The sequence below is a fragment of the Nothobranchius furzeri genome, chromosome 8 (assembly GCF_043380555.1).
Source record: "Nothobranchius furzeri strain GRZ-AD chromosome 8, NfurGRZ-RIMD1, whole genome shotgun sequence".
Classification (NCBI taxonomy): Eukaryota; Metazoa; Chordata; class Actinopteri; order Cyprinodontiformes; family Nothobranchiidae; genus Nothobranchius; species Nothobranchius furzeri.
The window spans coordinates 63,645,418-63,670,373 of NC_091748.1; the positions used below are offsets into that span (position 1 = coordinate 63,645,418).

The 24,956-nt window shown below is 42.9% G+C and overlaps 2 protein-coding genes across 9 annotated transcripts; one reads left to right on the forward strand and one right to left on the reverse strand.

The window, feature by feature from the left end:
* The first annotated feature begins 3,107 nt into the window (after positions 1–3,107).
* lim2.2 (lens intrinsic membrane protein 2.2) lies at positions 3,108–4,803 on the forward strand. The gene is made up of 5 exons (XM_015970759.3): positions 3,108–3,147; positions 3,701–3,908; positions 4,027–4,167; positions 4,260–4,394; positions 4,679–4,803. Exons 2-5 carry the CDS (start codon positions 3,731–3,733, stop codon positions 4,747–4,749), a joined length of 525 nt encoding a protein of 174 aa, XP_015826245.1. The 5' UTR covers positions 3,108–3,147; positions 3,701–3,730; the 3' UTR covers positions 4,750–4,803.
* Positions 4,804–6,193: 1,390 nt separating this feature from the next.
* Positions 6,194–23,746, reverse strand: si:zfos-943e10.1 (GRAM domain-containing protein 2B). Of its 8 annotated transcripts, none has more exons than XM_054752259.2 (13): positions 23,540–23,746; positions 10,554–10,727; positions 10,003–10,066; positions 9,846–9,918; positions 9,671–9,774; positions 9,494–9,592; positions 9,291–9,362; positions 9,056–9,124; positions 8,880–8,964; positions 8,655–8,744; positions 8,469–8,568; positions 8,121–8,228; positions 6,194–6,966 (listed from the first exon to the last, which is right to left on the reverse strand). In XM_054752259.2, exons 1-13 carry the CDS (start codon positions 23,629–23,631, stop codon positions 6,948–6,950), a joined length of 1,149 nt encoding a protein of 382 aa, XP_054608234.2. In that variant the 5' UTR covers positions 23,632–23,746; the 3' UTR covers positions 6,194–6,947. The 8 variants fall into 8 exon arrangements, with proteins under 8 accessions (XP_054608234.2, XP_070410298.1, XP_015826237.3 ...); XM_070554197.1 differs by having other exon boundaries at positions 10,003–10,069; positions 23,540–23,745; XM_015970751.3 differs by having other exon boundaries at positions 10,554–10,730; positions 23,540–23,745.
* Positions 23,747–24,956: the final 1,210 nt, after the last annotated feature.

The window sequence follows — 24,956 nt, forward strand, 5'->3', positions numbered from 1 at the left end:
AGATGAAGCCTTTGTTCTGTGACACAAGTGAGTTCAGTGCGAGCACATGTTCAGATTAGCTTAGCTCCTTCCCCACAGCACACAGATTTTAGTCAGCGATCGTCCAAACACGATGAAAACGGTATTTTCATCCAGGCCGCTCTCATTTTTAGGGTTGAGAGTGATGATTAGACTCCATGTTGAGTTATGCATATCATAATGTGCCTTTTTGTAACATTTGTAAAGATTTTGGGATGTTTGCATTTTATTACAGTTTTATTTTGGTATTTTCTCATATGCCTTGCCAAATGTAAGTTTCGTAAATCTCACTAATGCCAAATGGGTCACTAGCATTTGTGTACACTTACATGTACAAACCAAAGTTCTCCCTGTGATTATTAAATGACTGTTACCGTTTAGTTCTGTACACACAAGTCCCACTGATGTGTGGAATTTTGGTTTTTCATAAAATTTATTTTAAAGGAGCATTATGTAAGAATTCTTCAGCGTAATGATGTAATGCCTCGATCATGCTGGAGGGATGGGTATACTGAAACACGTTTCATTCTCAGCCGGCTGGCGGTTGTCGAGTTTTCTCCTTTCAAAAAAACTAAAGAGGGCATGGTCACTATTTACGTTCTGTCGGCTAATGCTGCTGCCTTGGCATTTGTATTTCAGTTTTTTGTTAAGATCCTAAAGTCTGATTTATGCTTCTCAATCTGCATCAGTGTGGCGACACACAACACCACCACTTGTCCTAGCGAGGGCTCTCCAACAGGCTCGCAAGGATGAAGGCACATCGCAGAAGCGGCGCGGCGTGCCATTTCTGGGACACGTCGATTTCCACAGTTAACATGGAGCTAGATAGGAAATCACACATGGTTTCGGTGTAAATTCCCCCGTAATTTTCAAAATAAAAGTACTACAGCGATGCAATTTCATATATGTGTATCTTACGTGTGGCCCAAAGGCTTATTTACTCCCAGTACTGTTCTAGAAGTGCTGCGGTGTGTTTTTCATGGCTTTAATCCTGACAGTGGAGAGGAACAACATCATATATGACATCAAAAAGTGATGTCAAACGTCATTTCCTTCTTTTTGGTTTAATGGCATATTGCAGAAACAAACCTTGAGTGAGCTTGTGATCTCGCAAGTCAAGCAAGGAGGATGGTGAAAGTCTTGAGGGATTTTGTGATCTCGTAAATCCAACGAAGAGCACAGCAAGGAAACAAGGAAACCGTTCCGCTGCTGTTTTGCACTGCTGATGTTGCAGTGTGAAAATGGGGTTAGGGACACATTTGTCCGTGTTGAAAATCTCTGAAATGCAAAAAACACAATATAAACATAATAGTAAATGACCGGATACATGGCAAGATACCCAAGAAAAGTGTTACACCCTCTGTTGTCCTGGCGGGGAATTACTTTGCAACACTCCTCAGATAATGGAGAAGTCTGAAGGCAAAACATGTCCGTCAATAAGAGCTTCTCTCCCTCACTGAGCTGATGGAGAAGCATGAATTAGGCTTAAGCCAGTAAATCGCAGTGACCCAGAAGTTATTTCTTGTACTCCTGAGAAGCTACGGCATCTTTTTGTTTCACTCTTAATATTGGGTGAAACAGGCTAGAGGCTAAAGTTGCGCTATCAATGCTAATGGTGAATAAGAAGCAAATGGCTCTAAAATATTTCAAGCTATATTTTCAATGACCAACAACCCAATATTACAGTGAAATCTATGTGTGACGTGAATAATGAGTCAGTCGTGGCATTTTACTGCCATTAATGAGGCGTTCAGAACTATAACATCAATCTAACGGCAAGATGGCAAACTCTAGGCATACTACCGTAATAAGTGTAGTAAATGCTCCCTACCATAAAACACACAAGAATGCTAATACCAGATATGTCAATTTATTTATCTACTTACCAACATACTGTATGACTCGCCTTCATTTATCATCTATCTCCTAGCACTGATTTGTAACTGGCAACAGCCATAAAACTGGAACAGCTGGGAGAAAGTCACATTTTGTTTAGGAAAATAGACTGCAGTACCCACATGTGACCACATGATGCCATTCTTACTTCATTCTTACATACTGCACCTTTAAGTGTGAAAAGATGAAAAAGGTCATTAAAATAGGACATTTTATATTTGATCATAGTGATGCAGTGAGGAATTTTCCAGTGTCAAAAGTCTGAAAACCTTTAAAGGAACTTTACTGCATTCTGAAAATTTCTTTGAAGGGGTTTTTATAATTTTGTTTAAACTTACAGAGGTTAAAAATGTTGCTTTTGGCAGAAAGCCTTAAGGTACACATATTTTTCCAATCGCATGTAAATTGTTGGATCATTTCCAGTAAATGAATAATAAGGTCAAAGATTTTTTTTAGGTCTTTTTACTAAACAAAAAAAGAAAAAGGTAACATTTTTAAGCACTGCTGTAGCAAACTTAAACTGTAGCTACAGTCAAAGAACATTTTTTCTAATCTGAAGTGATCATAATCCACGATGTGAAAGGGTGAGGTGAAATGGAGATGGACATGAACAAGGAGACTCCTGCAGGACTGCAAAGTGAGCTGATCAACATGGGTCCCGTCCAGTTACACCACTTCTCAAGTGTTCTAAACTTTGTATGTTTTGCGCATCCCATAATATACAGTGTTGGTGTCCAGCTGTGAGGTTTTAAATGATACTAATGCACAAATCTTCACGTAGGAGAGGAAACACTAAAGGTTTATCTTGGTTCAGCCTGTTGAAATAATAAAAAGTTGTTCTTTCTTTTGAATAAAAACAACCAGATGGAATAAAGACATGAGGTGAACGATTAAACGTGTTTTGCTATTTTTCTGTTTGAACTTTACAGTTAAAGGGGATGCAAAGGGAACAAGAACATTAGGATGCATGACGCCTATCCAGACGGCCATCATTAGCAGGATTCAATATAAATAACAATAATATGATTCTGCATGAAACAAGGAAAATAAATGCTGTATGGGTAGGGGGTGGAGAGGAGGACAAGCGGGGGGTGATTACTATCACTCCCATGCTGCACTCCATCATCCCCCCTTTATGCTGAGGACAATGAGAGACTGAGGTAGAGGGCTTAAAAAGGATAGACGCACCATAACAGGGCACCATCCCGAAGAGAGAGACTGGCCAGACTAAAGGTAACTGGGAAACATCCACCTGGGTTTTTATGTTGACTGTTTTACAGGAAAAATAAGATCTGCCGAGAATCACAGAAAAGATACAGACCAGTTCATCTCTCTGGTTTAATAAGAACGTGTGTGTTTTATAAGCAAGGCCTCAAAAACGTGCGTATCTAGATGTAAGGATGGTTGTTTTTATGATCAGACTCCATTCAGCAGCAGGTATCCGTGCCTGTTTCAGAAGTGCGCCTGTTTCTTCAGTCATTTTAGGGAGGTGCAGGATGAAGTCTGGGTTTCTGGCTGAGTGACAGAGAGCAGTAGTGCTGACGGTTCAGTTGCTCAGTAGGTTGGTTTTTTGAGGGAATTAGTGTTGAACAATGGCTCTGAACTGCCGGATAGGCAGGCTTATTGTCACACAGTAGTTTGGGTCAAGTGGTTCATTGGCTACAGCTGACTTCATCCCTCTGGGTGGAACATGCTGGACTGCGGCGGAGACAGAGAGAGCTCGTATCTTTGCTCACATCTGAACATTTTCTCCTCCCTTTTCTAATAAAAGTTGCTGGATGTTTAGGAGGACCCCATTTCTGCTATCTTCTCCAGCATGCTGTACACTTTAGCAGGAGGCGGCACTTTGTGTGGCGTGGCCACCCTTGTGCTTCTCATCGTTGCCACGGCAACAGATTTCTGGATGCAGTACCGGTACGCAGGCAGCGCTGCCAATCAGGGGCTTTGGAGGTTCTGCATCAACCACAAATGCCACGCCCACACCATCACTGTGGGTGAGCGTCTGAGCAGTGACCTTTGACATCTTTGAGAATGTGAGACCTTTAAGCCTGAGTGAGGCCCGGTTCTTCGTGTTAGTCAGTGTGTTTGTGGTTCTTACCTTTCCGGGTCCAGCCTTCTGGGATGCCACCCGGGCCTTCATGCTGCTGGCAGTGCTGAGCTGCTTTGCTGGCATCGTTCTGGGCCTGAGCGCCTTCACTAACGGCACCAAGAACAGACGGGTGCGCACAGGCGGCCTCGCCCTGGTCCTGTCAGGTAACTGGTTTCCACTAAAGATGATATGTGTGAATTATTTCCATGTCCCTGTGTTTTAACTAAAGGTTATGTTCTTTTTATTCCTATCTCAGGGTTTCTAGTTCTCCTGGCTCTGGCCATTTACACCGGAGTGACCATGACTTTCTTTGGCAAACGCTTCATGGACTGGCGCTTCTCCTGGTCCTACATCATAGGCTGGGTTGCTGTTGTTTTGGCTTTTGCAGCAGGTTTTTATTGCAATATGTAGTTTCAGTTGACATATGTGCAAGTTTTTCACATTTTGAATTTAAAAAGGGGGGGGGGGGACATTTTGGAGAAAGGAGCTCACAAAAAAAATCTTTTCAGGCTATTTTTTGTATTTTCTTTATCAAAGTCCATGTGGCTTAGGACAGCTTCCTCTCATATAGCTTTTATTAGAACAGCTGGACATGCATACTGATTGACAGCACTTATAAATGCCAAACCTAACCCATTTTTCAGAAATTAAAAAATTCTTTTGTTTGTTTTTTAGGTGTGTTTCTGCTCTGTGCGCACAGGCAGACCAGTGCAGAACCGGCCTCTTCCAACAACCCGGACAGCTGAACAGCACAAGCCCTAAACACAATGCTGTACAGAATAAACAAATGACAGAACGCACGTGGTTTTAATGCCTAAGTCCAGATAAGACAACATCTGGTCCATGACAACCCAGATGTTATCTAATGCTCATGGTTGATGTTACTTTGGGTGAAAACGAACTTAAGAACTGACACCACGTTACAAAGAGGTTTAAAACACCTTAATGGAGCTAAAACACCCACATTTATCATCCTCCAACTATAGAGCAAGGATTGACACACAGTCATTTCCAAACATTGTTTTATTTTCAACATTAGCAAAGCAATCTCCCAGAGACTACTTAAAATTACACTGAATGCAAATAAATATATATGTAGGGCAATAATAGAATTAAAGACATTTAGAATTGGTACAAAATTATTTACAATACTCAGAATAGTGCAAAGTCACACAAAAACTGTCCTCATCTCAGGTGGTTGTATAAAAGACAGTGGCTGCATGTACTGCCCCCTGGTGGTGGGGGGCTGTAATAACAAACCGGTATGACTCGTGTGTGAAAAACATTTTAAAAGGACTCTCCTGAAAAAGGACGTAGCAAAAGTTGGTCTACTCACTAAATCCCCCCTTTCAAAGACAGCAGCGGTGGTGTTGAAATGTAGTTTGGGTGAATAAAAGAATTAAAAGTGGGGAAGAAAGTAAAACCAGCGTTCTGAGGAGCTTAATGCAGTTCAGTAAAAATCAAGTTTTTTGTCACTAAAGGGGATACTGGGGTAACATGGTGCAAACGTGAGTCCCATCATGAACATTAGACGATGAAATGACAAGCTGGAGAAGCACTAAAAGCGTGTGGTAGGTTGTGCCCACCAACCCTGAGTGAAATCAATCAGAAATAAAAGTCTGAGCACCATCAGAAACCACAGAATGCCACTTTTACCATTTCCTAACCCAAACCACTCACTTTGGACTTTGACAGGCACGGCTCGTTTTGTTTTTGTTTAAAGTGCGCTTGCTCCTCTCACTTCTAATTTCCTTTAAAAGCCATTTCTTCCCCATGAACTTAAACGTTCCACTTAAAAAAGCACGCAGATATAGATCACATCTTTTCCATGCATGACTACTGGTTTGCATATTGAAATGTTCTCTTCAGGACCACTCATTCTGCTTTGGAAGGCCTGAACCTTACAGCAGACGTGGTTATAAACTCTTTAAAAGACAAGGGACAGAATACAAATCCAGTTCAGTCAAGAGCCAAAATCTGCAGACACATGCATTAGGAAACACGGGTACTCCCAACAGACGGATGAAATGTTTCCAGGTAGACGGCACAGAACCAGAAACGTTTAAACCAGATAGATGTAGAATCTACTCTTGACCAGGAAAGACATGTCTACGCCTCCTCGCCCACTGTGCTAATAGTTTGTGCATTAATGCAGTCATCCAGTAGAGACTGGAAGAAAAATGACCTGTGCCCATTGATCATTAAACAGATTTAAATCATACCAAAGACAGGGATGTAATACTGCAATCAGGACTGATTTGACAGAGAGAGAGAGAGCAGGTATGACCATCAGGAGATCACCAAGCCTCCGTGGGCTGATCTGTGTTCAGAATTTCAGTCATCATTTCAACCCACACCTGATTAGAAAAACATTTAAGGTACCCAAAACTTTCTGAGTGTAGAGACGGAGACGAGACTGGACGTTCAGCACAGAGATGAAGAGTTAAAGAGTCATCTCCGTGCACTCATGCAATAGATGTGCATCTTTGGCTATGCATAGCACTACGTCTCCAGTGTGGAGGTACAGTAATGAGCACTACAGCAGGCTAATGCTGACTGGTATAGCCCTATTCAGACTGCATGCTCAAGGAGAAGAGGACAGCTGGAATTCACAGATGTGGACCAGGTTTGTGCCCTTGGACTTGGCTAGTGTGGCACCCAGCTGAGACAGAGCCATTCAGCTTTGGTTTTACCAGCAGACATGCTGCAACCAGGCAGCGTGGGATGGTTTTTGGCTTGGCTCTGTAGGACGAAGCTGCAGCGCGTCCTTCTGTTTACAACAGGAAGTAGAGCTGACATCTCCGATATTGCACAGGCTTGCCACTCTTCCTCCAAGTGGGATCGGAGGACGAGGACAGTCAAGTTCTCTCTGGGTTCTGCTGACAAGAGGCTGAAATTATTCTCCAATCACGAGTCCACCGATCTCTCCTTCCATCGCTGAGGGTTATGTGTCTTTGTGATACCTGCCGGGGGAAAAGGAGACTGTTAAAGATGGTGTCCTGAAGACAGACATCAAGAACTTGTTTTTTTTTAAAGTCGACAGTCAAGTAATGAAAATCGAGTCGACTTTGACTAGTTGTTGATGACGTCATACACCTGAAGCGGCCGGGGGGGGGGGGGGGGGGGGGGGGAGTGTTCGCTGGAGTTTTTGACAATTAAAATTGCGCCCACATTTTCAAAGTTAAACACATTTCTTTTAACAACGGTAGTTTCTGCATATATACTGCTCCACTTCAGCTCTCTCCCCCCTCCCCATGTGCAGTGCGCCTGCAGCCTCTTGGAGTTCCTGTTGCTCTAAACATTAAAATAATTATTTCATTTTCTGTTCCTCACTTCTGATTACCTTCAGTGGTGTCTGTTTGTTGCAACCAGACGGTACAAAAACAAACTTGTTTTTATTTGACTATTTTTCTGTCCTGTCTGTTTATTATCTTCCTGCATCTCCTCTCAATCCTAAAGAAAAACTGCTACCTGGCTTCATATATATTCACCTCATGAGTTACCTTTGAACTGCAGTTCTAAAAGATCTACCGACCGCAAAAACAGTGGAGTGCTAGCCGACCGCATCAGTGAGGTGAAGTTATTGGACAAAACAGGTGATGCGCCCCGCTCCACAGCAGCGAAACGCATCAGGCACAAATAAAAGACAAATAACATAAAAGGAAATGAGCAGACATGAACGATCGCGTGTTACATTTGTTTTTGAGGTGGCGACACCTAATTTGATGTTACTGTGGCCGTGCTCAGGACGCAGATGTCTGGAGCGCGTCAACGATCAGAGCTTTGCATGTGCACGCTGGTTAAGGTTAGGATGGGGGTGAGGGGAAGGTTAAATTGCAAGGGGGTAAACGTCACAATTTGGTCAAATGTCCGTTTTACGGCGGGTGTCAGTACCGACGCTCTGGCACAGCGCGTTGCCTCCCGACGCGCAGGGACTCGTCACCTGCTGTCTTTTCCGAGGACTGCATCTTGTCGCTCATTATCACGTGACAGCGACTAGTCGATGACTGGCATAAAAAAATCACTACAGAGCAGTGAAGTCGACTAGTTAATACAACCCCTACTATGTAGACGTATTCGCCAGTAGATGTGACTGGTAACTTGTTCAGCATCTTACCCGCTCTGTAAGGTGAACTCGGACAGTGCACCGAGTGATGTCAGCTGTTCTTCAAGAGCCACAATACGCAAACCGATGTAACCTGAAGACAGCAGCAGCAGCACAACCCTAAACACACACACAGACCTTTCAGACTTTAGTTCAAACAAAAACGTCAGTTAAACATAATCATTTTTAAAATAGGTAACCTTGTTCTCTACAAAACATTACGTAAACGGTTCTGAGAACATTCCTAACCTCTCTGTGGGGCTACGAGTAAGAGATTAACAAACAGGAAGCTCCGGCTGTGGATTAAATCTGGAGGAAGCAGACAGAATCCACTAGCGTCGTGACGAAAGGCAGACTTACAAAATCAAGTAAATGAAGAGCAGGGTGTTGAGGGTGCTGGCCTCTCTCTGAACCAGCAGAGACTTGGCTTTTTCAGTCACACTCCAAACCCACGACCCACCTGGAGAGGGGAAAAGTCAGCACAGCTCAAACACGGTTGATTACTTTGGGAGTTAGTTAAGATGCAGCTCAGGCGAGAGGGTTTACCTGACTCTGAGAGCTCCTCTGAGGACGAGCTATCACTTTGCTGCAGGTGTAGACTCCTGAAAGTGGAGCCGTTTCCATCAGGCACTGCTTCTGCAGGATGATACCAGAGAAACCGATGAAACCCTTGCTCTACTGCCACAGTTCAGACATGATCAGACAGCCATTTCTGCTGCTGTTCACTTTAAGCCCACCCAACAGAAACATCACCACATGTTGAAGTCTCACCTTGGTGAGGCTGGTTCTGCGAGGACGGAGTTACTGAGGTGTCCACCTGGTCGAAGCTGGCATCTAAACTGGACTGGCTGGAGTTCTGCGGATTAGAGGAAACCTCCAGGGATAAGTCAACTAAATGGTCCCACTGCAACCATGCTGGAATGGTTTAATAAATAAGAGTAACGCACCACGAGTTTGCTCTTATCAAAGCCGTTTCCTCCAGAGGAGAGGATGGGGCTGCTGTTTGTGCTGCCATCCTGTAAACAAAACAATGTTGTGTTATTATTTAGAATATTTGTCTCAAACTTCCTGCTCTAGGCTGTGATCCTTCCACAGGCTCAGCCGTTAGTCAATAATGCAACAGCATCTGTAAAGTGACACGCTGAGTCAGAACTCGTGGCTTTTTTATGCCGAGTCACTTACCTCTATCTGAGGACAAACGGAGCGCAGCAGCTGGTAACAAGACTCTCGGTTCCTCAGAGACACAAAGAGGTACTGAACAAAGACAAAAACAACTCTCAGGACAAGTCCACTCTCCTCCTTTATGAAACTCAAAGCAAAATCAAACTTTAACTCAGTTTCACAAGATCCCATTACATTTAGGGAAACAGCTGTAACAAACTCACCTTCTGTCCGTCTGTGGTGCGGATGGAAAAGGCGTTTGGTACCAGCAAAGCTGTATTCTGCTTCTTCACTGTGCGGATGGAGGAGACCGGAATAACAACCTGCAAAAACACATTTATTCTCAAAAACAAACAAAGGATTGCAGCTCAAGGAGGTCCAGGGACTAGACGGAGCCCTACCTTGGTGTCCTTGAGCAGAACTGAGGAGTAGAAACAGGCGTGGGCTTCAGTGATGTACAGCCGGCCGTGGTAGGGCACCTCTCTCTGCAGGGCACAGACGTAAGCTGGAGAGAACACATCGAGTTTAGTTTTATACGAAACATGTATTTATTTCTAGTGTCTTCCTGCTTTTTACCATGTATCAAGTCTTCTTTCTCAGGAATGTCTGGAAACAATCTGTGGAATGTCTTGTTGTGTTTAACGAAGCTCTGGAAAGAAGAGAAGGGGGATCTTTGAAATTTAGAGCATAAACAGCAGAAATGAATGGACCTGCGGCAGGTTAAGAGACTCACACTCTGTGTGCCGGTGCCCTCCGTCCTCTCAAAGTTTCTGCTGTCCACATCAAACGTCTCCGACCTGCTGAGACAAAAGCCCTCACCTGTCACTTTAAATTACTTTCAATCAATATTAATTTTAAGCTCAGAACTCCTTTTGTGTGGTCATAATGCTTTAATGGTGTCGTGTCAAACACAGAAGGTGTTTAAGCTGCGGTGGTTTCAGCTCATCAGCTAAGGTTGCGTAGTAAAACTGAACACGACCAGTTTTCTCATCTCCACTTCAGACATCCGCTCTAAATGTGTCTGAGATGTGAACCATGTGGGGCGTGTGTAGTCGTGTGTGTGCGTCACGACTACACAGCTGAGAGTCAGGTTGGGTCTTGTGATGCACGTTATGAAATGATGCTAATATTTACTACAGCTATGTGCTTCTGGGTGTTTCAAACTGCAAGGGAGAACTGGCAGCCATGTTAAAGATTAGAAATATTATTAAATGAACTTATTATGTGCAGGAAATGCTTATTTCTAGATCCTAACCCAGCTGGTGTCTTCGTACGCCGTCCTACCTGATGGCTACTTGTCTGGTGAGAGTTTTGTGCTGCTGCTGGATCTCGATCTGGGCCGCCTCTAAACTCAAGGCCTTCCTTGCCTCCACCTTTTTGACGGAGCCATTGCTCAGAACGCTCCTGCTCTTCTTGGCTTTGGCCGGGAGTCCACCACCACCGCTCTCCAGTGGGTAGCTGCTGCATACAGGCAGAAAAACAACACAGAAATATTAGACACCGATCCCTCCAGCAACGAGCACTCAGCCATCTTTGTGGGAGTCGGTTTCCTGGACGTGTGAACAAGACTACCTGCATTTTTTACGGCGGTGACCAAGTGAGAAGATGTGCTGATAAGCACATCCACCCTTCTTAAATATGTTTAAATACATTAGGCCCATTTCACAGGAGAATGAAAATAGACTATATGAAGCTGCTGACCGTCACAAGGTTTTTATTAATTAACACTCTCTACCAAAACCTTTAACTCACATCTACAAAACCCCAACTTAACATTTCACTTTCAACCATTAACACCTGTTTCTACTGCAGATGCAGTCTGAGTTCAGGACGGGCTTATCTTTAAAATGTGCTGGAAATGCCCACCCTTTTCCTAATGAAAAACTTTATTGACACATGTTGCGTCAACACTCAAATTAATAAATGCTTAACCTGGCAGCTCTCCAAACTGCTGTGAGCTCAAAGACGGATGAGCCTTGGCGTTTTTATGAAGTGGAAAAACAGACTTGTAAAAGAAGAGCATTCTCCTGAGTCAATAGCCGCACTCGTCCTTGACCAGAGGCACAAACCACAGATTGGCTGAGAGAGCCGTCAGCTGGATGACAACATGGATCCATAAAACACGACAGCTTTAACTGATGGTGCAGGTCAGACACTGAATGTCACAGATTTAAATAATTTAAACATTGACCAACTTACCTGCCAAACTTAAATCTCTTTGATGAACGAAAGCCCATGTACCTACACACTGTAGGCATTTCCTGCACTTAGGATGGTTACAGAATCCCTTCCTGCTGTTTACTTAGCTTCACTCCCTGGCCAGAAAAAAAACAGCCTAAAGATAAAAAACATCAAAATTCCCCCGTTTCAGTTTTCCATCAGCTTTAGAAAATTGTGCGTCAAAACAAATTTTCATGCTAATTGGGCTCTTCAACACTTGAAGGAAGAAAAAGCTTCTGCTGTGTTGCTTCTGAATCTGATAGGGGAGGAAGCATGTTCAGGGTGGTGTGACACTCCGTAGTGGGTGACATCACACTCGGCCACACCCCCACAGCCAAATATGCATGAAATGGACCAACACACACACACACACACAGAGGACGATCTGTATCCAACAGAACATGAACCCCCGTCATCAACACCTGGGCCAAAACCAGGTTTTGTTAATGAAAACCAAACATTTGCTATTTCGCCACCATCTGACTGATAAGAATTAATATTTCATTCATGCTTAAAATGGAACCTTTCTAAAATCTTCTCAAAGTAGCTGAGGGCAAAAATACTTCCTGGTTTGTTTGCTGCTCGACTTCTTTGTGCGAGTGAAACCCGTTTCATATCTCAGGTCAGCAGAGACAGCTTAAACAAGCAAAGCAGGAAAAATGACCGTGTCACACAACTCTAGGAGGAAGTTTAACATAAAAACACGAATCAGTTCTCCACCAGCGTTTACCTTCTTCCTGTAATCTCAACTGCTGAAACAAGTGAACTAGTGAGGGAGGGGGTTTCAGTAGGAAAAAAAGGGATGCAAAGAAAAACAGTTTGGTGTGTGAATAAATACACTTAAAGGACAATAAAAGCAGTTTTTAATGCCATCAAACTGTTCAACGACTTCCTCTTTTCAACAGTCAGGCCTACCTGCCTCAGATGAGTCACACCAAACCTCTAAACCCCAAACACATGTTACTTCGTTCTCATTGGCTAATCTTCTAAAGAAAAACAAACCAGAAAAAAATAAAATACTGATATAGATTAGAGAAACTGTAAGCCAGTCCTGCATGCCTGGACATTCAGAGGTTTAAATACAAAATTTAATCAGATTTGTACATTTAGAACAGGAAAAAAATTGTACTTTCATTCCCAATTATAACTAGATATAATCCTTTTTTGCATATTTATGATGCACATTTTTAAATCTGTAAATAATTGCTTACTGGTTTTAATTTTTGATTCTTAAGTGAATCTTCCCATTTTTAAATATTAGATGCAGCAAATAGGAAAAGTCTGGATTGTGGCACATACCAAGCTTAACTAAGATCTAAGTGCTTTCATTTTAATTTATACAGTTCTGGCCAGAAGTTTACATACACTTGTAAAAAATATAATATAATGGCTCTACTGAGTGTCCCGTTATTTCTAAAACTCGGACTTTTCTCTGAGAGTGATTGGAACAGATACTTCTTTGTCACAAAAAACATTCATGAAGTTTGGTTCTTTAATGTCTTTATTATAGGTTAACAGAGAAAAGTGATCACATTTGCTGGGTCACAAATATACATACAGCAACATGAACTAGCAATTTTGGTGAATTAGAAACGTGTCAGTGAACTGAGCTTCATAGCATGGCCTCTTAACTTCTTGTGAGTGATTATGAGTGACTACAGCTGGTGACTTCTCTTAGGCCAGGTAAATAGGGCTCATTGGATACAAACGCCCACAAACGCTACAATGGGTAAGTCAAAGGAGCTCAGCATGGATCTGAAAAAGCGAATTATTGACTTGAACAAGTCAGGAAAGTCACTTGGGGCCATTTCAAAGCAGCTGCAGGTCCCAAGAGCAACAGTGCAAACAATTGTTTGTAAGTATAAGGTGCATGGCACTGTTTCATCACTGCCAAGATCAGGAAGAAAACGCAAGCTATCACCTGCTGCTGAGAGAAAATTGGTCAGGAGGGTAAAGAGTGAACCAAGAATCACCAAAAAGCAGATCTGCCAAGAATTAGAAGCTGCTGGAACACAGGTGTCATTGTCCACAGTCAAACGTGTTTTGCATCTCCATGGACTGAGAGGCTGCCGTGCAAGAAGGAAGCCCTTGCTCCAAAAGTGGCACCTTAAGGCTCGACTGAAGTTTGCTGCTGATCACATGGACAAAGATAAGACCTTCTGGAGGAAAGTTCTGTGGTCAGACGAAACGAAAATCGAGCTTTTTGGCCACAATGCCCAGCAATATGTTTGGAGGAGAAAAGGTGAGGCCTTTAACCCCAAGAACACCATGCCTACAGTCAAGCATGGTGGTGGGGATATTGTGCTGTGGGGCTGTTTTGCTGCCAATGGAACTGGTGCTTTACAGAGAGTAAATGGGATAATGAAGGAGGAGGATTACCTTCACATTCTTCAACATAACCTAAAATCATCAGCACGAAGGTTGGGTCTTGGGCGCAGTTGGGTGTTCCAACAGGACAATGACCCCAAACACACATCAAAAGTGGTAAAGGAATGGCTAAATCAGGCTAGAATAAGGGTTTTAGAATGGCCTTCCCAAAGTCCTGACTTAAACCCCATTGAAAACATGTGGACAGTGCTGAAGAAACAAGTCCATGTCAGAAAGCCATCAAATTTAACTGAACTTCACCAATTCTGTCAAGAGGAGTGGTCAAAGATTCAACCAGAAGCTTGCCAGAAGCTTGTGGATGGCTACCAAAAGTGCCTAATTGAAGTGAAAATGGCTAAGGGACATGTAACCAAATATTAGCACTGCTGTATGTATATTTGTGACCCAGCAAATGTGGTCACTTTTCTCTGTTAACCCATAATAAAGACATTAAAGAACCGAACTTCATGAATGTTTTTTGTGACAAAGAAGTATCTGTTCCAATCACTCTATCAGAGAAAAATCAGAGTTTTAGAAATAACGGGACACTCAGTAGAGCCATTATATTATATTTTTTTACAAGTGTATGTAAACTTCTGACCACAACTGTACATCTCATGGCAGAAAATACCAAATGAACCAGCATGGCTATGAAAGTGTTTAAAGCCGCTTTAGCAAATCTACAGAACAAGCTAGGTTATGGGCACAATCACCAAACACGCCCCTTCCCTCGGGTATCTACCCTGAGACGCTTCTGCCGGAAACAAAAACCCATGATGCTGGACTAAACAAGGCAATGCTAAACACCAGATGCCTATTCGTCCTATATTCGGGTCAATATGGTATTGAGCGGAGAACCTCTCACACCAGTGGTGTTCTGCTAAATACACGAATCATAAACGTTGGACCCAGGGAAGAGCGGCGGTTTGGCGAGACAGAAAATCGGACGGTCCAATAGTTACTTTTGCGCCGAGACATGTTAATGGTGGACATTTTTAGACAACGCTATGTTAGAACGTTGTTAAAGAGGCATGAAAAAATGTTTTACGCCAATATGTTTTCCAAATTTGTCATTGTAGCTAGCTAAAGTCATGTTAGGCAAGAATGCTGCATGACAGCAGTGGAAAAGAATATATTTCATCACAAGATGACAGCATAAAGAAAAATTTATTGAATTAAATGACCCACGTCCTCTTTAGAAGTGGCGCCTTAAAATGATTACACATTTAAAGGCCTGAAGAGGCGTGTATGGTTAGCAATGAGGAATTGACCTCTGAACTACTTCCTTGTTGAAGCTTCCATGTTGTACTACTAGTGAGAGGAAGGAAACAATTTGAACCCAATTATCACCACCTAAATTTGTGAATTTGATTCAGTTATCTACAAAACCCTGTGATCCTTACAGGAAGTCATGTCCTGAGAGAGCACATCAGTAGGACTCATCTCCATTTGTTCCAGTATTATCTTACAAAACAAGACATCACTCATGATTAGGGATGGACAATATATCGGCATCGGCCAATGTTAGTCATTTAACATATCGGTATTGGTTCGATAAATAAAACCAGACCGATATTAACAACCAATATATTTTCCATCTTGTCTCCATTTGTTTGCCTGTTTCAGAAGGTGGGGGTGGGGTGTAATTGTTTAGTCAGGTTAACAGTGAATGAGATCATCTCAGAACCGTAAATGTGTGTGCTGCGTGTACATAATAGTGTAAATTCTGCTTTAATTTTCATTCTATTCAAAATCTGCTGATTTTAGAAGCATTAATGTCAGTATATTGGTATCGGCAAATATCTGTTATTGGCCATAACAGTGATCTCAATAATTTCATATCGGTGCATCACCACTCATGATGCCAACAGATTACTTAACTAACTAAACTAAAAACAAAAACAAATCTTTATTAAATAAAATGGTTTATGTGAGGTTGAGAGGTTCCGACTAGATATAGTCGGACTCACCTCAAGGCATGGCTCTGGAACCTGTCAGACCAGGCAGGGCCAAACGTATCGCGCGGGTCTGCTGGGAACGTCTGGCAGAGTCTCCTGTCAGAAGAAGCTTCAATTCCCACCTCCGACAAAACTTCCAAAATGTTCGGGGGTGGGGGGTGGGGGATGAGTCTGAATGGATCCTGTTCCGTGCCTCCATTGTTGAGGCGGCCGACCGGAGCTGTGGTCGCAGGACCGTCTGTGCCTGTCGTGGTGGCAACCCCCGAATCCGCTGGTGGACACCGGCGGTTAGGGATGCTGTCAAGCTGAAGAATGAGTCCCATCAGGTCTTTTTGGCCTGTGGGACTCCAGAGGCAGCTGACGGGTACCGGCAGTCCAGGCGGAAAGCGGCTCGGGAGGTCGCCAAGGCAAAAATCCGAGCATGGGAGGAGTTCGGTGAGACTATGGAGCAAGACTTCCATACGGCTTTGAGGAGATTATGGTCCGCCTCGGGGGGGGGGCAGTGCCCTACCAACACTATCTATAGTGGGGACGGTGTGCTACTGACCTCTATTCAGGACGTTATGGATCAGTGGGCAGAATACTTCGAAGACCTCCTCAACCCCACCGACACGTCTTCCAGTGAGGAAGCAGAGTCTGGAGACTTTGGGTAGGACTTTCAAATCTCTGGTGCGGAGGTCACTGAGGTGGTTAAAAAGCTTCTCTGTGGCAAGGCTCCCGGGGTGGATGAGATCCGCCCGGAGTTCCTTAAGGCTCTGGATGTTGTGGGGCTGTGTTGGCTGACGCGGCTCTGCAATATCGCGTGGAAATCGGGGCAGTCCCACTGGACTGGCAGACCGGGGTGGTGGTCCCTTTATTTAAAAAGGGGGACAGCAGGGTATGTTCCAACTACAGGGGGATCACACTCCTGAGCCTTCCTGGTAAGGTCTATTCAGGGGTTCTGGAGAGGAGGGTCTGTCGGACTGTTGAATTTCAGATTCAGGAGGAGCAATGTGGTTTTCGTCCTGGCCGTGGAACACTGGACCAGCTCTATACCCTTAGGGGGATCCTGGAGGGTGTGTAGGAATTTACCCAACCATTCTACATATGTTTTGTGTATTTGGAGAAGGCGTTTGACCGCGTCCCTCGGGGCGCTTCTCCTGGTCAGGGATGAGGTCCTGCCCAAGTAGAGGAGTTTAAGTATCTCTGGGTCTTGTTCACGAGTGAGGGAAAACTGGAGCGTGAGATCGATAGGCAGATTGGTGCTGCATCTGCAGTGATGCAGGCGTTGTACCGGTCTGTCGTGGTGAAGAGAGAGCTGAGTCAGAAGGCGAAGCTCTCAATTTACCGGTCGATCTACATTTCTACCCTCACCTATGGTCATGAGCTTTGGGTAGTGACCGAAAGAATGAGATCGCGAACACAAGTGGCCGAAATGAGTTTTCTCCGAAGAGTGGCTGGGCTCTCCCTTAGAGATAGGGTGAGACCCTCGGTCATTCGGGAGGGGCTCGGAGTAGACCCGCTGCTCCCCCACATCGAGAGGAGGCAGTTGAGATGGCTCAAGCATCTGGTCAGGATGCCTCCTAGACGCCTCTCTGGTGAGGTTTTCCAGGCCCGTCCAACCGGGAGGAGACCTAAAGGTAGACACAGGACATGGTGGTGGGACTATGTCTCTCCACCTGGCCAGGGAACGCCTTGGGATTCCCCTGGAGGAGCTAGCCCAAGTGGCTGGGGAGAGGGAAGTGTGGGCCTCTCGCCTTTGGCTACTGCCCCGCGACCCGACTCTGGATAAGCGGATGAAAATGGATGGATGGATGGATATTAAATAAATGAGAACTCCTAAAGTTTAGTGAACAACTTTGTCGTATCAGATTTCAAAAGTGCAGGTAGATCTGACCAACATAAGGTCATCCTACCTTCTTGGATCCACACAAAAATCCTCATCGTCCAAAGCATCAAGTTGGTTTGGCAAAAAATTATCGTTCTCCATAAATAACTAAATTCCCAATTGTCGTCTTCCACAATCCCAAAAGGTGTGTGATCACCCCGACAGAAACGCAGATGAATGACAAGAGTATCTCAACCTTTTGCTCTTATTTCCTTAGTTGCCTGTTGAATTGGGAGTAAAGGTCGGTTTTACTGCAAGCGTTGAAAGCGTTTCCAAGCAGAGCTTAAAGATAAAGCCACCGCAAAACAATACCCAAATGAAAATGGTTTGATTTTAACCCAAAGTACTCCCCCAGCCTCCATGCTTTCAGCTTTAGCTGTGTTGTGGAAACATTCAACTGTAGGAGGTAGTAGGTTGAGATGTGGGGGTTGAAGGAAACAGGTTTTTAAAAACCCCATTCTAACTAAGACATGGAAATGGTTTTAAAAGCAGTAAATCCTTGACAATAGTTATCTTGGTCTCTGTAAAGCATGTCAATGAGAGAACAGAGACACTTGGAAGGTCAGAAACAAGTCGATAGGACAAAAGCAACACAAACAGTCAACTGGTTGTGCAAACTTGTGTTAGGAGTCACTTCTCATCAATAGCTGATTTCCACATGACATCAACAAGATAGAGTCCAACGGTACCTGTGACATTAGTCCTACTTTAGTCATCATGCATGATGCATCACCTACTTACACAACCTGCCACGTTTCTATTGGAAACAGCTGACAAGCTGCAGGAAGAACACTGGGAACTATGGCTTGGAAATGGATTCAGCAGCAATTAAATCACAGACATTATCCTGGTTACAGTTCTTAGGTAGATCAGAGCTGTAGATACACGCATATTTTGACCTAAATATAAAGTTCATAACCTCAGTAGGGAGATAAATGCTGTTACACTGTATTTGATTAAGGGACCATTGATTAACCAATCACTGACAGGCCAAAGTAAAAATGAAACGAACACTTGTTTTCCTTTATTTTATGAACCAATAAAACTGGGACAATGTTTAAAATAACACGTTACATTTTTTAACTTGTTCAAGAAGAAAACACAATAGAAATGTTAAAAATAAGGTTACGTGCAGCGCCCCCTTTTGGCCCCAGGATGGCCTCAGCAGCATTCTGCTTCTCCTGTCTCCTGGTGAACAGGTGTTTGTGATCATTCATAATCATGGATCAGCTGTTAAAAGCTGCCCTCTTGCCCTCATTCAGGGAGATGATCAAGGATAGTGCAGACTGGGAACAGTTTGGGCTATTCTCTTCTCGTTCACGCTTTTGGAAAAACTCGTTATATTTAGACTTTGGTGCTCACGGCTTTTGGATTTGGATTTTGGATTTAGGATTTGACTATTTGGTAATTTGACTTCGGACCAGCATTTGGACTTAAGGATCTCCCCTTTTGGAAATATATGGTATATTATTCTCTGTTTTCTCCCCATCCCCTTCTGGGTTGGCGCTTTTCGTTATCACCCTTTTAAACATAGCTCCTTTTGTTTTTGTATATAGTATTGCTTTTTAATTCTTTGTACATATTCCATTCACTTTTGTAATAAAATCCTTGTTTGTTAAGCGACACAGCACTCTTATTGTTTAACCTCCACACTAATTTTATTACTCCCCTCATCATCTCTCCTAGAGAGCCGGGGACGTAATAATTGACTGAAGAAATATTATACTGAATGTGACTAAATTAGACTAAAGGACTCTGAAGCAGAAAGGGTGATTTATCGTGCACCGGAAATTCCCGTCAGCAAAACACACAAACAAAAGAAAGGAACTACAAAAAACCCTCCTGGGGATAAAGAGATCTTAATGTTGTGTTCCGAGCTGAGACAGATGATCCCAGTAGTCCTGCTACAGACGTCAGACCCGTCAGCTGCTCTGCTGTACTTTGCACTCTGCAGACAAAATTACCTCTAAGCAGAACTCTCTCCTATGACCAGAGCTGCGGCTGTCACAGCAACACCAACCCCAGATTCACATGCAAAGCTTCCTCAAGCTCTAAATCCTTGAAACAGAATAATCACAAGGAGTGGTGGCGCCACCTACTGGACAGTCAATAAATAAGTAGAAACCATCGAAACACTAAATATTTTTTACTTTAACCTTGAGCTTTAACCGTGATCTCAGTGACTGTTGAGATAGAAACTTGACCAGTGTCATATTTGACACCACTCTGCAGCCCTCTGCTACCAGATACAGCACTTAACGATTTTGTGGAGTGGGTAGGTGCTCTATAGGGGGAGCTCTTTACCTGCTTAATGGCTGTTAGCTTTTATGCTAGCAGTTAGCATTTTCAGTTCCCTGATCATCAACTAACAGCACAGGAAGAAGAAAAAATAAGTTTGCTTTTTCTGTTGGCATCATGGCAGAGTCTGGATGTAAAAGTCAGAGAGTAATGCCTTTGGAGGCAAAGCAGAGATAAAACCAGAGTGAACATCAGTTACACTAGTTTGAGGGAGGTAAAGGAGGCTACAAAATCACAAACTGATGGTGACCTGACTTTGTTGCTACTGGACCTGTATTTTTGTCCAACAGTGTGGATCTTTTTATTTTGTGGTTAGATTGTTGGTGCTAGCTGCAGCAGTGTTGTTTATAACAGCTGTGATTCAAATTTCAACCAGTAGGGTGGAGGGGCAGGAAACTCCCCAGTGTTGCTTTAATGTAGTCATTTTAAGGAGGTTCGGAAATGAAGAATTTGACACTAAACGGACATCTCATGCACTTCTGTGCTATCCCTCCCCCAAAAACAAAACCTGAAAATTTTTCTTTTTGTAGTTCTCATCTATACACAGTATTGAATGCTTTGTTTTGAACCTTTTGGGCTACAGATAAAAACCCAATTTGAACCAAACAAATAATGGAAAGAATACATGAAGCACTAATCAAAGACAGGAAAAGAAATAAATTAATCCCAAGAAGCCCCGAACATATTGAACAACTACAGTTAATGTTTGTTCACAGCAGAGAGATGTAGATGACACAGCAAAACAGTGTTCTATGGCACCCTGCCAAAGCTCCATACAGGGGAAACTGTGCGCATGTTTGTCACGTGTGTGTGTGTGTGTGTGTGTGTGTGTGTGTGTGTGTGTGTTGATTAAGTGGGGCTGTGTTTTGGAACAGGAAGTCACACGGCCTGTTTCCTAAGCTTCATCAGTAACCAACAGAGATGGGCTTTCTTAGAAGTTACTGTAGTCTTGGGTGAAAATGTATGATGTGGTTAGAGACTTCAAGAATTAATCTAAAAAAAAGTCTAAAATCTTTTACCTATGAGGAGTAACTTAAAAAGGGATTTTTATACAAATTAGGGAGAATATAAATAAAAGGATAAAGTCAATACGGTTGACAGGCAAACTTGGCTTTACTTAAACTACATTTTCCACACAAAACAGTTTCAGACAGTGCACGTATGGTAAATAGCCTGTATTTGTACGGCCTTCTACGATTCTACAACCCCCCCAAGGCACTTCACAACACAGTCATTCACCTATTCACACGTTAGTGGTGATGAGCTGCACTGAGGCGTGGCCTGCCATAGACAGGCGCCACCGGTCCCTCCGACCACTACCAACAGGCAAGGTGGATTAAGTGTCTTGCCCAAGGACACAACAGCACAATTCTCTGGTGGGAGCCGGGATCGAACCTACAACCTTTTAATTACTGGACAACCTGCTCTAGCTCCTGAGCTGTCCTTTAAATCAGATACATTTTCCCACTCACACACATGCTTTGTTAGGCAAAGTGTTTGACAAAAAGAAAAGAGAAATAAAATGAGTGAATTGTATTAAAAGGAAAGAAATACATATTCTGAATTCATTTTGGACACAGAAATATGAGATTATCTGTTCCAGGAAGGAAGTCCAAATTAAACAGTTCAAACATATTCAGGCATCAACGAGAAGCTAACACTAAGGCTCTTGTAGCTTCTGATATGAGATTCATTTCTGTTGTCTCATGAGCATGCAGTTTTTGTGCCATTTTCAAAATCAAGAGAAGCTATAATCACCATCTCCTATTAGCCCAAACAAAGCTGTGCTTGAAATTAGACCGACCTCTGCAGCCACTTTAGGTGGAATTCAGCAGGCTGCTGTGAGTATCTAAAGGTGAAGCCGCCAAGAAGAATATAGCCCTTTTCTTGGCTGTGTAAGGGCAGAAGAGTAGTCATTAGAGCCAGTTGGACACAGCCTATGCATAACTGCAGCCAAGAGCAGCTAGGTAGCCTGTCATTAAGAGACAGACAGTCCTGCAGATGAGGCTTTCTGCCCTTAGCGTATGTTTTCTCTCTGTGCCCAGCACACAAATTATAATTAAGACCTACACAAGCCACAGCGCTACCGAAGCTCCGTCCTGGGAGCATCTTCCTCGAGCCAAAGCAGCCACACCCAATCTATTCCAGGATCCTGCATTTCCTCAAGATTTGCAGCTGCACTGGGTTCATTCCTTATTACCATCATATTCATATTTTTCCTGCCAGCATGATGTGCAGGCCTGTAAACAAAGCTATTTACAATGCTAGCCAGCAGATGTTCCTTGTTAAAGCTTGCTTTGTACTCACTACCAAACTGTTTTAGTAATTTCCAACAGTCAGATATTTTAGCTTACGTATAGAAAAGATAAAAACAAAAGGTGAAATGATCAAGTCCACCAAAGCCTTGTATGGCTACATGTGTGTGTGTGCACGCTGTTGCAACTGATAATCACCCACCATACCATACTGCAGACACACAAGTGCTCTGATAACCAGCAGACCACTTCTGATTGGCAGAGCTCTTTCACTCCTGCAGATGTCCATCTATGGGTTGGAATGTTAAAGGTAAAATGTAGCGGACATAAAGAACTGACTGCATTTATTTAACACCCAGACCACCTGTGGACAACTCGTGAGGCCCCAAAATAGACTTATATTCTGAGAAACGTAAATGTACTCATCTGGAGGTAGTACGGAGTGTGTTTAGAAAGAGAACACAAGTAAGATAGTTGTATACGGGACACTTGCACACTTGGGTAGATCAGACACATGATGGAAGAATAAATGTTACCAATCCGATCCACATGGCCAGGTGGGTGAAGTCATGATTTCTCCAAGCAAGATTAAAGAAGCGACCCAAATCTGGATCAGCTTTACTTTACGTCAGTTTTCCACTCCCAATTCTGCTTATTTACACTCACTGGATGACCCAACTACAACTGTAAATACAAACAACTCAATTTATGACTAATGTGGGTCAATCACTATGAATCAAAATGACATGAACTAGTCCGTACCGTCACACAAGCATTCCATCATCGAATAATTATTATTTATGAATGAAAAACATTAGAAGGTTTCTAAGCCTGTCTAAAAATAAATGGGGTCAGGTCTTTTAATGCATAAAGCACGTATGAATCACTAACAGTATTGGTTGACTAGTGGTATTATAAATATTCAGCACATAAAACGTTGACTCTATTAGCCAGATATGTGTATTTTATACATTTATATTACACAGTTACATTTCTACTTGTATATCTGGGAGTTTACTGAACTGAATGAAACTAGATGATCTCAAATTAATTTAAATAGCATCACATCCTCTCCCAGGCGGATGGTTAGCATGCTAGCGGTTTGTAGCACTAGCTCAACTCCGTATAATAAATTTCTCCCGAATGTGTTGAACTACAAATCATCGCTAAATACTACAACCACAATAATATGTTGGCACAGACTCTCGCTGGCAAACAAACAAAACGCGGTGGCATCCACCCAGGGTGACGCACTCCAGCCGGCGGTGGATAGCGGTTCAAGCTAGCAACGTTCACTCCGCTCACCTCTCCTTCATGAAGTGCTTTATTCTCACGATGGCCTTCTCGTCGATCTTCCTGAGGAAGGTTTTCAATCTCTCTCTTTTATTTTCAAGCATTCTTCCCTCGGGTAGCGGTGGTCGATTCCTATTGAAACGACTCCCCACGCCAGACTCCACCGTCCTCGTTTGGCTTCTCCTTATTTCTTCCTTTTCCCGACTTCATACGCGGCTGATTAGGATAATGATCTTAAATCGGACCAAGTCAGACGACCAATCAGAATCGAGAAAACCCTGAGGAAAATGGTCATATCAGACGCGTTATCCAATCAGAATGAGGTAGTTGGTTTTAAACCGACCGCCCATAACCTTATATGGTGAGTGGGCAAGTCCCAGTTGATTTTATGCAGGGACTGGTTTTAATCCTCTGTATATGTGGGTGTATGAATGAGTAATTCATTAAAACACGTTTTAACAGATACATGTGCTAAAAGACAAATAAAAGTTCTACATATAAAATATACTGATATGATTTCATGATGTATTATGAGACAGTAAGGAAACATATTCCTACGAAGGGGCATAATCTGTTTAAAAAACTATGTTTGAACAACACCAAGCCATGAAATGTTTCTATTGATGTTAGCTCCCTCCTTTTTTGTGTGAAAGCCAATAACGGATGGGAATGAGTCTCACCTGTTTTACAGTCATGAGACCAAGGCTGTAAGACCAAATGTTGAGCTGTCTGCCAAGTCACGTGTTAATCACACTAAATAACTGCTTGTATTTTTGGGACAATTTTGTCTTTTCTAATAAACAAGTTGTTGGTAAACATAAATTTAAATAGTCTTATGTGTTTGCTTTAGCTGACACAGCAGCTATCTGACGTAACTGTGGGAAGTGTGAATTAGTCCTTTCATTAGGTGACTCTGAACTTTCACCCTTGTCTTGAAGTGTTGTGGTGATGCCCCTTCATAAAAAGTGAAAATAACAAAATGGATGCCTTGAAAAGGATTTTTAATACAATCTGCCCACATTTCCCCCCTGAATATCCCAGTTTTTATTAATAAAACCATAATAGAATAGAATAGACTTTATTGATCTCACAGTGGGTGAATTCATTTGTTACAGAAGCACAAACAAGAGAATAATTTTAAGACACATATTAACAAATGTAATCATAGACAGTATTGTAACCTTCGACCACTAAAAGCCATGAATAAAAAAAATCAAAAACTTGGGTTCCAACACTATGCAGCATACTGTAAGGGACACAGACATACTATGTAAATCTGGTATTGCACAAGTTGAACACATACTGAGTATTGCATTGATGTTATTGTGTAACAGGATAACCCTGCTCACCTCTCCTTCATGAAGTGCTTTATTCTCACGATGGCCTTCTCGTCGATCTTCCAGAGGAGCTTAAAATGAGAAATGGTAAA